Raw genomic sequence first — 15014 nt, 5'->3', positions numbered from 1 at the left:
ACGGGGAAAGAGATAGGATTGCGTGTGCAATCGATAAATATAATATGCCTTTACTGAGGGAGCACTCACTATAGGTATATCTATGGGTATACTGCACTGCACTGAGATTTGAACCCAAGGACATTTCACAGAGAAAGAGAGAGAGAGAGATACAATATATATAATCCTGTAGATGGAGTTTCGAAAAGGTTTAAGCATAATCTTTAACATTTTTAAAAATTTTGAAACGAAACAATTTTGAAAATTTTAATTAATTTTTCCATGTCTCTACTTCTTCTTTTTTTGTGCTTTATAAAAAAAAAATTAATATATATATATATATTTTTCTTAAGAAACATGATTTAACATCTCGATGACAATTCTCCACTAACTAACTGATGATGCGCTGACTTCTGATCTATTTCCGCAATTTATTAATTGATAAAGTCTTGTCTGACTACATAAACTAGTATAGTAGTTTGTCATAAGAAGACGTAATAATGTATGATTGTATTGTATTATCATTACTTCCTATGATGAAAGAAGAGTGTGCAAGGAAAGGAGGAAATTGCTTCTGACACTATCTGAATTTCACCATATTTTGCAATGAATTCTTCTAAATAATTAACTGCACGCTTGTTTTTTACAACGATAGACAAAAATTAGGAGAAAGCTTCCAGCAGAGTATTTCATGAAAAGCTTTTTGTTAAGAAAGCTCGTTTTTACGTACTTTCTTTTCATCTTATCAATACATGTACATGTGCATGTACATATATATATATATATATACATATATAAAAAAAAAAAAAATACAAATAACAAAAGAATAAATAAATAAATAAATAAGTATTAAGAAAAATATTTCGAGACCAGGACTCACCGGAATCCGAGGGTGTATCTAAATTCGTTCCCATATCATCTAAGCGAGTATAACTGTGGTCCATATGATGCTGGGTACTGTGTACATTATTTGCCGACGAGCTAGAGGAATTTTGACTGGAAACAGGTGATACAGCGCTACTGGCCATCATTGCCCTATTATAGGCCGTCTCATTTTCTGACATTGAACTTGCGGTAGATAAATCATCGTCACTATCACATTCAGATGAACGAAATGAATTTGAATGACTGATGCTGCTGCTGCTGGTGATGATGGATATATTATTTCTGTTATTAGTTTTATTGGCATAACTACCACCGTCGTTCATACTATTATTAATTTGACGATTTGTTCCTAATAGAGGATTTGATGTTGTATTCGTTACCTCTGTGCTAATAACATCGAGCACATCTGATAAAGAAGATTCCGAATCCATACATAAAGCAATTTGCGATTTACTTGTATCTTGCAATTCCTGACTGACCTGTTGTATGAATTGCGAGTCGGTTAAAGAGATGCTATTACTGCCCATGACACAGGCACTTAAATCGATATTATGCTTGAATTCGGTTGTGCTGCTATCATCATCTAAACTATGCGGTGTGTCAGGACGTTGATATAGTTGCGGAGTACATGCCGGTTGCTGAAAACTGCCGTTACTGCTATTGTTACGGTAATTGTTGGCATTTGTTGTATGAGATGCTGGAGCACAGGATAACAAATGATCGCGTTTTGTGCTTTGTTGCGTTGTTTGACGCTGTTGGGGCTGCTGTTGAAGTAGTTTTCTTTGTTGTGTAATGCTATTGTTTGATTTTCTTAATAATGATGTTCCAGGTGGTGCATTATGTATGCTACGCTGATGTTGTTGTACAGTTTTATTATTTGGTATATTTTGTTGTTTGAATTGTGCATCGGAATCATCGATTGGCTCTTTCTTAACTTCAACTTTTATGCTTTCCAAACTTGCAAGTTGAAATGATTCCTGATGATGATTAACTTTTTTAACTGTCATTATCGATACTGTAGACGACGGCGATTTAGGTTCCTCTTTAACAGATACTGTATTCGTTCCCCCATCTCTGATATTTGTTGGAATATTGCCCGTAACTACTGATGGTGATACGGCCAAGTCACTGCTTATCGATGATGATGAATTTGTATGAGGCACTGGCCACATTAGATCACAATTGGGTAGCTCAGGCTTTACATCGCATTCGTCATACCAATCGAGGGCGGTACAACTTGCGCTCGATCCAGACTCTGATTCCATTTTCTGTATATCGCTATATATTGAAGGCAATTCACCAAATACCTCAAAAGGATCGGGCGTAATGTAAAACTCATCCATGAAACTACTATGAGTGGGCAATAAATCATTTAAAAATGATGTACGTGGCGATGTACTAAACGGACTGCACAGTTTGGCCATTGTATCAAATTCACTTATCAAATTGTCCTTACAAGAGTCGGCAATAATTTTATTAAATTTTTCCGAGATTGTTGTACACAAAGAACTTGTCAGTTTATTAAGACGAAAGCTGAAATTGTAAAAACAGAAAAAAAAAGGAAAATTTTTAATCCGAAATAGTTTCACGACTTAACGAATTCATTTCTATTAATTTTTCGTCGAAGGAAGAAACATCCAGGTAATTAATCGTTGTTGTTCTTCCAGTATTTATTTATTTATGATTTTTGGGTTTTTTTTTTTTTTTTTTTTAAGCTGACGCAGGTATATCTTAACCTTGATATTTATCCAAATACCATATTTATTAGAAGAGACTATTCAGAGCATATATATATATATATATATATATATGTTAACGATATAAAATATGTATGCGTGTAACGTCTGCCTGTCTTCATAAATACAAACATTGATTAAATAACAAACCATAAAAATACATATAAAAGTAGAATATAATATTTTATTGTATGTGTACATATATACATACATACATATATATATATATATATATATATAGATTTGGTTAGCGTTGCTTTTATGGCCAAAGAAATGCACTTGAAAAAAATTACCATAACTAACTATTGTACTTTTCTTTATTATAAACGACGTGGCCAAAGGGGGGGGAGGGAGGGAGGAGAAAGAGACAAGAGAAAGAAGAGAGAATGGAAAAAAAAAAAAAATTAGTGCGCCAAGCTGACGCTTTCTTTCTAATGGTTGGTTGCACTGGCGCGGGGCCATTAGCACGAGTCACACAAAAATCATTAAAAATTATTACTATTGTTGTTATTATCATTATTGCAAATTCATGTAAACTCATTATAATTAAAAATATTAAAATGAAATTTCAAATGAAAAGAAAACAAAAGCAACAACAAATAAAAATAAAGAAGAATATATACAAATATTCACGGTTACATATGTACGTATGTGTGTATGTTCTTTACACGCTGATAACAAAGTAAAAAAAAAAAAAAAAAGACGACTAAAAATCAATGAATGCCATAAAAACTAGAAATTCTATCTATTAGTACCTGTAACAAATTATAGCAGATGGCGGCGGAATTATTTTCAAAAAAAAAAAAAAAACGACTTGAATTTATTCAAGTGGTCAGTGTAACGCGGTACAACAACACCCTACCATCTGTCCTAATAAAAAGAATTATTGCATAATGCATAATATATAACGTTGTCGGATATTAAGATTGCATTAGAGAGATTTGATTCAATAATGAGAGACAAATGAAACACTAACCAAACTAACTGAACACGTAAACCTTCGCTGAAAGTGAAATCGACAAGCTTCTAAATTATTTGTAAAGTTCACTTGCTATGAAATTGATTTTTAACCCACATTCGATAAAGAGTCGAAGACTTTTCTCATAGTTTACATATATATATATAAATATATATATGTGAATTAGTTGTTCATAGTATCAAGCCTACGCACTTACTTACAACTTATGAGAAGAGGACTGAGTAAGAATTTTGTTAAAGGAAAAGGCGCCAAATATATATACAGAAAATAACTGTAATTTGAAACAAAGCGTTAATAAACGCCCACCATACGCAATATAAACAAAAGCCCGCATATACATATACAATAAATACATATATATATATATATATATATAGCAAGCAACTATCAGCAGCTATTAAATGATTTGGTATAACACATGTGTTTATTTATAAGTTTAATAAAATGTTGCTACACAGAGAAAAACCCAACACCCACAGGCGCAAACACGTACACAGCGCCACATACGTACGCAGGCCATCAGAGGAAAACAGAAAAATGTGTGGTTCATTACTTTTTTTATTATTATTATTCGGAACAACGAATAATTAGTGGGACAAACAGAAGTTTTATATTTTGACGTTGCAATGCTGCTCGCATACATATATATATATACACTCCGGGGGCTTATATGCGTCTGTAGAAACAAAAACAGAAGCATATATAATGTTTCGGTTTTTGACAGAGTCTATTAAAGACAATTAGTATTTTAATTTCCGTTAGAAAATGCTTTTTAATCTCTCGCTCTCTTGTACACCTACACTAAATATACCACAAAAAAACAAGCATACATATACATATATATATATATAATTATAGCACAAATATACTCTTACGTTTTTTTTTTTTTTTTAAGTGGCGACATAATTAGCGTCAGGTCGTCACTTAAGAGTAAAACAACAAAAGCAAGCATTACCGAGCAAAGTGCATTCTCTTTAATTAACATGATAGGCAATGCACTGTGACTGATGTTTTCTACAAGGTGTTGATTTGATAACAGTATAAATACTTGTAGAGTATAGTATTAAAGAAGGGCGAAAGCGATAGATATATGTATATATATATATATACAACAATATATGTACAATGATAGCATTTTAAACTAAAATAACTTATTATTATATTTTTTAATTAAAAAAAAAAAAAGGAAAAAGAAAAACAAAATAAATAGTAATAATAATATATATGTACATATATATATAAAATATAAAAACGAAATATTAAGCATTGAATCAACATTTGTGCAATTAAAGCGCAACAATAATAAAGTAAATAAACAACATGATGTTACTAAGAAAGTATGAAATGAAACACAGAAAAGTTAACGTTAAGAGTATGGATCTTTTGACTGAAATGTGTTTTAAACGGCATATGAGAGGCAAGCAAACAGATGCAATTTGGATAAATGATAAAAGATCTAACTTCATTGTGTCCCAATAAAAGAGAGAGATTGGTACACGCGCGGTCCGCATTCGATAATTGAATATTTTATTGCGTATAAATATGAAGAGAAGGTCTTTAAAATAGTTTTGAACATAAAATCAAAACTATGTCTGTACGATCTGTACGATCCTTCCCAGTAAACGAAAATCTAAAATTAATTTGATTTCAAGCTTAATTAGGCTGCTTGAGGAATTCAAAAGTGGAGGCAATTTTTGGGATTCACTTTTTTATTATATATATATATATATATATATTATTAGATTTATTAAATATATTTGATAAATGATTTGATAATTTATGCACTAAAAATACATATATATGAAGATACAATTGATTAATGAGAAAAAGTCGAATTAACTCGGCAAAGCTCATTCCCTTGTTAGCTGAAACCGCGTCGTCTTCGAACTTTAAAGTAAATTTAAAAGAGCGATACTAATGCAAAATTTTCTCTCACTTTCAAAACAAGGCAATAAGTACAGTGCGATTTACACTTCTGTCTACAAAAAAAAAAAAAAAACAATAATAATAATAACAATAAGTTTCCCTATCTAATTAATTATCAAAATCAAAATTTTAGTTGGATTCTTAAATCTGTTCCCTTCATAAAATGCTCGCTTGAAATTTTCAAAAATCGACTGCCGACAATTGCCATAGAAACGAAATAATTTTGAATTTTTTGTTTTATCTTACAATCAATCCTACCATATAATCTAGTGGTGGCGGGAGACTAAAGGTAAATATAATTTACGTTTTAGTAACACATTTGCCTTTGGTTACATCTAAATATCAGCGAGTAATCAATAGATGAAGAACCATATTCTTCTATAAACTTCAATATATAAAAAAATACTTTGATGAATAATTAATTTTCTAAGGATGTTTTTTTTTTTGTTTTTGTTTGGTATAAGATTTTGAGAAATGAAAACAAGTTTTGTCTGCTCCTTAAATAACTTCCGTTGTGTGTGGCTTATCTTTCGCGTTTTTCTTAGCAAAGTAATGAACGGAGGAAGGGTAGAAAAGTAAAAAATAAAGAAACTGACATACGAACAATAAAATTCGCAGAAAATAAACCGCTTATTTTGTACATCATGCATGACCTATACATACATATATATATATATACGCATATATTCATAGAAAAGCATGCAGGCATCAATCATTTGCAGAACCTCGACATTTTAAAGAATTAAAATAAATGTAAAATGAAAAACACAAAACTAATTTCTTTTAACGATCTATGGATTATGCTTTGGAAGGAAGGCAAGGCCTTGCAAACAGGCAGCTTGTCAGTTTTAGTCGGTAAGTAAGTTAAGCAGCAGACTTGACTTGACTTGACTTGCTTGTTAATTGGCTGTCGCTCGCTCTTCACCTTCTTACTATTATACCAGTGGAATGTATATATACAAAGAAAATGTAAATACCGTTAGAGTAATAATAATAATAATTATTGTTGCTGTTGTTGTTGTCGAGAGAGAGAGGACAATTTTAAAAACAATATCGATTGAAGAAAAACTTTACAAAAAAAATAAATAAATAAAATTGAGTCAAAGAGATAGTTTACGTCAAATTCTTTTTTTTTTTTTTATTGTAAATATAAATTATAAATACAAATAAATATTCACTAAAGAAACTTTGCCTTCGAGAAATTAAAACTTATATACGACTTTAATTCAATCAATTCCTATTCACTAACATCGTACGAACTAACTAACTAATTAACTAACTAACTAACTCACTCCCTTAACCATAATTAATCATTATATAATGAAAGACAGACTTTAGGAAGGATAAAGGATCTCTTTAAACCCGAGCCAGAAATATCTCTTATTAACAGGTTAAATATTTCAATGAAAATAAATTTTATTCACTAATTTCTATTTTTATTTTTTTTGCAATAATTATATATTGAATTTTTTATTTATTTATTTTTTTTTTAAATAGATCTCACCTTTCTTATTGCTTTCAATTAAAGGAAAATTGAAAAAATTATCCTTGAAATTCTTTTCAAAAAGTTTAACAAACTTTTCACTTCACTCGACGGGAAAAAAATGCTGAGCTTTGCTTTCTTTTTTATTTGCGCGTCCTTTTTGAAAAATTCTGTTGCTTTATAAAAGACAATAGTAGTAGTAGTAGTAGTAGAGTCGCTTCTTCTCGATTTCGAGAACGCACGCACACACGTACTCGCACACACACACACAGAAACACGCGCGCGTATATATACACAAATATATCACACAATATTCAACTTCTCTATGAGACAGTTGTTGGTTGTGAACCTTTCTTTTCTGGTTTTTATCGGCGTACACCAACACTCGTGGCAGACTCTTTTTAGCCTTCTTTCTTCGTCTTCTTCTTCTTTTTTTTTTTTTTGCACCAAGTTGACAGAGAGAGTTTCAGCACTCAATCCTTTTTACAATGCCATATACACCGTTAACGGATATATGGCTGCATTGGATTTATTCCCTAGAAGAAGAGATCCTAAGGAATTTTTTTTCCTTTGTAATGAGAACTTTGTTTATGATTTCGGTTGATTTGCTTTATTTATTTTTTTCTCTCTAATTTTTTATTGTTATATGTTTAAATCGCCTTCTTATGATAATATTCCAGGCTTTTTGAATTTGTTTAGCAAATGCAAGTTTTTAAATATTTTATTATAAGCACAAGTAGCTCGTTTGCTGCTAAATAATTCTTCAGTTATTAATTTGTTCGATAAACAATTGCTTAAAGTTATTTGTATTGTAATCGTCGTTGTTGATGTTTTAACAAAAAAATTTTTAGAAAATTTAATTTTTGTCGTTGTTGCTAAACACTGCATGACCACCCTTCACAGTAGCTTGGTGTAGCAACGATCTCAAAATGTTTTTTTTTTTTTTTATTTAATATGTCAATTTACTTTTATTTATTTATTTTTATTTTAATTTTTTTTTTTTGCTGTTCTTTTAATTGAAAATTTTATTCGATTTTATATAATAATTTCAGTTAATGTTTATTTTCTTGTTTTAACTTTTGTTTATGTACTAAGGAATCAAAGCAAAACAAAAATAAAAAAAAAAAATTTTAACCAATGCCGGCCGGTTGTCTTGCTATGGCGCTGTATATTTGAAAAGGAAATGATTTCTTGTTTCGCTTGTTAGTTATAGTCAAGTTCTGTTTATTGTCTGCTGACTCTTATACTCTATTTTTATTATTTGTAGATTTTTATTCAAAAAATTTTCACAAATTTATAATTTTTTTTTTTTTTATTCCATATTATTGTTCACACGAACAATTTGTAAAAAAAAAAATTAAATTAAAAAAAAAATTAAGGTTTTTTTTTCTCGCTCTAATATTTTAGACGAATATTTTGTTATATTTTATTGTGTTGTGATATCGTACCGGGCGAGTGTTCCACACACACGAACAAATCACAATACCGGAAAAAAATCACTTCTTTTTACTGTTTGCTTCTTGTATTTATATGAAAAAAAAAAAGGAGAAAAAATTCTTTTCAAAATCTACACAACTTTTGCTTGCTTGCTTGCTTGCCTTAAGCTTTGAGCGCGCGAGTAAATCGTTTGTATTTTATTATTTTGTCTCAGAGCTGGTATGGAAAAAAAAAGAAAAATATATTCCCTAAGAAATGTTTCTATTTTTTCTTCTTTCTTTAATTTCCAGATATTATTTGCCCTTTTTTTTTTTTTTTTTTTTATATATATTATAATTATTCTTCTTCCTCTTAACACACACGACCGCTCTTATGAAAGTCACAAATTGAAGTGTGCAAACGAACGCGCCAAAACTTGTATACAACCCGAATTCATCATAGTGCTCTTGCTGCTTCTATATAAATACATGTGTATACATATATTGTATTATTTTTATATATATATATATACATATATATATATATCTAGACAACATATGCATGTGTGCCTAGGTATTTAAACGCGAGAAGAAGAAGAAGGCAAGCAAATACACAAAAATCATGAGCGCGAATGTGGCAGAAGAATTTCAACTCACACTACTGCAGCCAAACGCAAATATATAGATGTAGATGTTCATACGCAACACACACCGAAGTTATTCATACACATAAATATATATACATTTTACAAATGCCGGGCTAACTAACGCAAGCAATAAATATACTCGAAAAGAGTGTAAAAAGAGCAAGCGCGGGCTTTTCCCTTTAGCTCTTTCTCTTACTTTGAGTTACGTTTATTTATTTATTTTGTTTTTCTAAAATGAAACGCTTTTCGTACATTTGAGTATTGAGTGTAATTTAAAATTAGTAGCAGATTTGAAAAGTGTACTATTTTTTGTTTAATTTAATTTATAGATATTAGCGTAAAATATATTATTTCAAAACATAAGTTCAAACGAGTGTAGACTTAAAATATTTTATTCATTATTTTTTTTAATAACATAACATGGACTTTCTAATGAAAGTTAACATTATGCAAAAGAATATGTTACGAGACCAAATATATATATATTCTGAATTTCAATCATTAGAAGATAAAAATCAAAATTTGATTTTCATTTAAATTTTTTGTATGCAATTTTTTTTGATATATATATCAAAAATAATTGATTTTCTACGAATTTTTCTGAAATCTATTTCATATTAAATCATGTAAGGCGATTACTATATACATATATATATATATATATATATATATATATATTGCAACGAATTCAAATAATTTAATATTTTAACTTTATATGCTTCAATTTTGTTTACCAATATATAAATATATATAGTACAATATAATAGCCGTCCATCTCAAATTTCTTACCCGCATTTATTACAATTTAATAAACTTTTAATACGAAAATAATCTCGATAGATCCGCTAATATGCCTTCAATTCAATCTCATCATTAATTAAAACGAAAGTTAAAAGCTTTATGCGTCGTGTCTCATTCATTCCGAATTTGTAAAATTCAATGTGTTGAGCTGCAACCGTCATATCAAAACTTGTATATCCTGATCTTACGGCAATAATTATAAAAGATTAATTAAAACTCGTTTCTTCAAGCCGGGGAGGATAAGAGGATTTTGGTTTTTTTTTTTTCTTTTGGAAAAAAATTATAGCCCATAAAATTAGTTCGGCGAACGAATGAACTAAAAAAATCGCATCTATCCATTAATATGTGCTTCCAAAATACAAGAATCAGTGACTACAAGACATGTAAGATTTTTAGTTAACACTGATTTAATTAGGCATTTCTTTTATTTTAAACATAATCGATTTTCGGTTAAATTATAATAATGAAAATAAATAAATAAATAAATGAGGAAAATATTACCAGATTTCCAATCCTGTCAAGTCAAGCACTTTTCCCGCCTAATTCGATATCCACTCCAAACCTAAGCTAAATTCCTTTCACCATTTTTTTTTTTTTTTTTTTTAATTTCTTTACTAACGTAAGGAAAATGCTGTCGTATACGACAGTTATTTTCTAATGAAATTAACAACAAATGGAGTACACATAACTGTTATTAATGAAGAATTGCAAAAATTGGCCATAATATGACCATAATACCAGAGTTATTTCTTCTCAAAGTTGACAAAGTTTTTATAGCCCACAAGTGCAGGTTTAAGTTTATACAGATGCATACGACACCTATTGTTCTACCTACCTATGCCTGTCTATTCGTTTGATATCTGTCCATATAAAGTTGTGTTTAACCTATGGGTCGCAATTTTTAAGATATTTTAATAAACTATGATACAGTGACATGTTTCGACTCAACGACGAATGCTATTGAAAATGGTTCGGAGCACTTTTTCGACCACTCCCCATTTAATGCCCTATTCTGAAAGGTCGTTATATGGAAACAAATTGTAATTTAAAAAAATTTCTCAGCAAAACTATATAAAAGTAATATAGCATTCCAGCAATTTATATTGGTATGAACACTTTGGATCATGCCGGAGAATTCTTGAACCCCCTCTCGCAAAACGAAAATATAAATTTATACGCCAAAAAGGTATAATTTTCAAGCATTGCAAGCTTAACATTTTATTTTGAAATGTCATTATATGGAAAAATCTAAAATTTTCAAAATTTTCCGATGAAAATCGTTTAGTAAGAGTATTTCGACGTTCTAAATTGATTTGAAGTTCGGTTCTTCGGTCCCGGCTTCATATAAGATGGAGAAAATTTAATTTGTAATTCTTAACAAAATATAATTAACAGCCGAAAAATTGGATCGCATAGATCTATTTTTTAGACCTTAATATAAATAAGGGTTATTATAAAAAGCAGGCCCTTAAATGAAGACAAAGTATAATTTTTTTTAGCTTTCGATGATTGAAATGTAAATTGAAAAATAATACAATTTTGTGAAGTCAATTGAATTTGTTAAATTTGGATCACGTTTTATGATAGTTTAGGCATACTGTAATATTCGGGATTTCATGAAAAGTACGCCTTTGCATGAAACTAATGTGTAATTTTTGATGTATTATAACCAAAATGAATGAGTAACTGGTTTAAGCGAATTAGTATAGGGCATTTAATGATCGGCCTTACCCGAATGTTTTTATTTGCTTAAAGCTGGCTTCTCGGAAACAGGAATAAGTGAAAGCGTGCAGAGAATGAGACATAAATGAAGAATTTGGAGAAAACACATGTAAAGGACAAGAGCACAACCAAAAAAAAATAAATAAAAAAATAAGAAAGAAAAGAAACGAAACGAAACGGTATAATCGATCTTCGTATTAAAAATCTTAGAAATCATTTTCTTAAGAAGAGCCCGTTACCTTCCTTTTTGTTTGTGATCAAGCAATGTTTATCAAAAAAAACAATCATCCAAAAGTGTTATAATTGCAACTGTAACAAATTTAAGTAATATATGTATATATATATATATATATATATACACATAGCATTATAACTCAATTGCTGTTTGTTTTACTTGTTTGACCCGTGCTTAAATCACGTAACATTTTTTGCTTATTCTTATATTAATATTTTGTGTTTTATAGCGAAAAATAAATAGTGAGATTGGAGAACTTTTTTAAATTACTTTTTAAGATATTTAAGTGTTCTATTACCAGATATTAATTTTAATTTACTTTTTATTATTTGTTCGCGGAAGTAATTCTCAACTAATTAATTTGTATATCAATTTTTATATATATTCCTTATTCCTGATTATATATTTTATAAAAAGTATTTTCAAATTTTTAGGAAGAATTAAATGTTTCAAAATAGTAGTAGCTTTTAAACTACTTTTTTTAGCAACCAAAGGAAAATAGAGAGAGGGAGAGTAACTGCTTAGATATAACATTGACTCAAACTCATTTATACAAACACTTTCACTCTCTCAGCTTCGGCTTCGCCATTCTTATGCATAGAAAAACCGCTAGCAAGCACACCAACGTACAGCACTCTCTGTTTATTTACATTTTTTTGCTCATGCGGCTTTTTTTATTCTGTTTTTGTTTTGGTCTCTATAGTAAAGTATGTATATAGGAGCGCCTTTTTTTTCGTACGCATGAGTGTGATTTAATTTATATATATACGTACAAAAATATATAATAATAAAAGCAAAAAAGTATACGTATATATATATATGAGCCGTTCACTACACACAGTGGTTAAGTCCGCTTTTTCAAAAATCTTAAAATTAATTATCAACTCACTTGACATAGATATAACTTTTGATATAATATGCGATTAAGTTTTTAATAAAGCCAATGATGGTATTAGATGCTAGGGCTTTAAGTCTTAGAATTTCTTTCTCTAATAATTTCGCTGAATAATGAAGACTAAGGCGATTAAACCGTAAAATATCTTTGGCAATTGAATAATTTTCAGAGGACATTTTGCTTAACCCCATACTGAATGATAATGGTCAATGTTTTTATCTTCTAAAATTCATTAGAATTAAAGTACAATTAATTAATCACTTACAGTATAAAAGTGGTGGTCCTTCAATACGATTTATCAAGAGAAAGTCTTGTTTAAGAAATAATTTTCTGCTTTCCCTCGGGTTCTCCTGATTGCAACGATAAATTATAATCCCAATAATTGAGTCCGAAACTTGCAAAAGCATAAAAGAACAAAAGATTTGATTTGTAGGAACATTATAACTGCAAAAAGCATTTGCCGAAATAATAGGCAGTTATAAAGACATTTTGAAAACTTCATTGCCAACTTGACCAAGAGCGGTTGTATAAAAGTTAAAGAAGCAAAAAAGCGATAATTCGCGAATAACTCTAAAGAGCAAGATGAAGTATTGTTCGACATACTACTAACGAACAGACAGACATGACATTCCCGTTTGCAAAAAACACTTTGGACACACTTATAATGGCGCGTGATGGGTGGATATCCGTACAAAGGACGTGTTACGAGTACCAGCCTACATCAGTCATTAGCCCAGAGCTCGTAAATCCAGTCCAAAACAAGTACAAGCCCTTATATATAATTCGAATGTGTGACTACAATGAATATTCAGCGTAAAATGTCATAAATATAAGGATATCAAAAAAAAAATAAAAGGAGAGACATGATGAACCAGCAAAAACGCATTCCTCCTGTTAAACATCATTATCATAAAAAAACTTGACAATAAATCGAGAAGTGATGAGCCCTCACATACAGCTAATTACGAAGACATCATTTATATGAATTAATTACAGATAATATATATATAATAGAATTGTTAATATTTATTGATTTTTATGGAAAAAGAGTATATGTAAGTTAATTAATTATTACATTTTCTGTAATGAAAAACTTGAAAATTTAAACAATGGACTTAACTTACTCACTTGCCGCAAATCGACTAACTCAACCAGTCCATGTAAAAAAAAATTGTAACATTAATGACGGTTATTTTTCGAACCATTCTTTCTTATTTATTTTGTATACCGTTAGATGAGAGCGATATCTGTATTATTTATTTGAATTTATATTAATAAAGGGAATTTTAAAAAACACGATACACTATTATATCATCACACATTTCTCAACATTTTCTTTTATCGAGTTAGTCATTGTGTGCAGTGAACGGCTCATAATATATATATATATGCATATATATTTTATATACAAATGTGAGTGGCAAATGATCAGCGTGTGTACGCGAATAAAATATGTAAGCACCGTCTAAAGGAAAAAAAAGCATAAGCAGCAACCTTCTAATTGGACTTTTGTCGTTGTTGTAAAGAGAAAAGCTTTTTCGTTTGTCGTAATTTAATGAAATTCCACATACAACGAGTATATCATAGAGAATTTCAAAAGTTTATGAAACATTTCTATTCTTTTTTTTTTTTTTGTATTTTTTTTTTTTTTTTTTTCCTATAATATAATTTTATTTGTGTGTTACTTAACCGGTAATTAAACACAAAACAAATGCAAATTCATAGAATGAATCAAAACACAGGATTTTTATCTTTTTTAATGTGTGTTGTTATTGACACAGGTATTTATACAATGATTTTTTTTGCAGTGTCATCGTTGTGGCTTTTTTGCGCTTCTTTCTTGATAATATGAATGCAAACAACAATAGGGAAACCATGTAACAAAATAATAACATATAATATACCCGCTTAGAACGCATCATACATTCTCATCATTTAAAAAAAAACAAGTATATGAGTATAAGAAACTTTCAAACTAATTTATATCAGTTTTCTTAAATTTTTAATTTTTTGATGAAAATTTTTTTTTTTGCAATTTTTCAATTATTACGATAGATTGCGGGGTTGTTTATGTGCACGGGCCCACGCCGTGTTACAAAGATTATGACGATATTAGCATACATGCGTGCTATGACGGTGAGTATAAAAACTAAAAATGGGAAGATGCGGAATACGCGCAATAATAATAAAATAAGACGATGGATACGACCTTAAGTAAACATGAAATCATGCATGTACACAAAAGAACCTATACAATTACATCTAAAGATGTTTGTATTTTTTTTTTTTTTTTTTTTTTTTTTTTTTTTTT

At 29.5% G+C, this 15014-nt stretch overlaps 1 protein-coding gene across 3 annotated transcripts in view; it reads right to left on the bottom strand.

The window, feature by feature from the left end:
- The window catches only part of LOC119631965 (myc protein), a 69614-nt gene that overhangs the window by 38342 nt on the left and 16258 nt on the right, over positions 1–15014 (bottom strand). For 2 of the 3 annotated variants that reach the window (XM_038024622.1, XM_038024615.1), the window contains one exon: positions 860–2397. In XM_038024622.1, coding sequence (XP_037880550.1) covers positions 860–2397 — 1538 coding nt within the window. Of the gene's footprint in view, positions 1–859; positions 2398–7009; positions 7980–15014 lie in introns of those variants that run through there. The other variant, XM_038024630.1, reaches the window with a different exon arrangement.

This window comes from Glossina fuscipes, unplaced genomic scaffold (genome assembly GCF_014805625.2).
Source record: "Glossina fuscipes isolate IAEA_lab_2018 unplaced genomic scaffold, Yale_Gfus_2 0, whole genome shotgun sequence".
NCBI classification, from domain to species: Eukaryota; Metazoa; Arthropoda; class Insecta; order Diptera; family Glossinidae; genus Glossina; species Glossina fuscipes.
The sequence above is the reverse complement of the archived record's forward strand: the minus strand, read 5'-3'. Positions and strand labels throughout refer to the sequence as shown.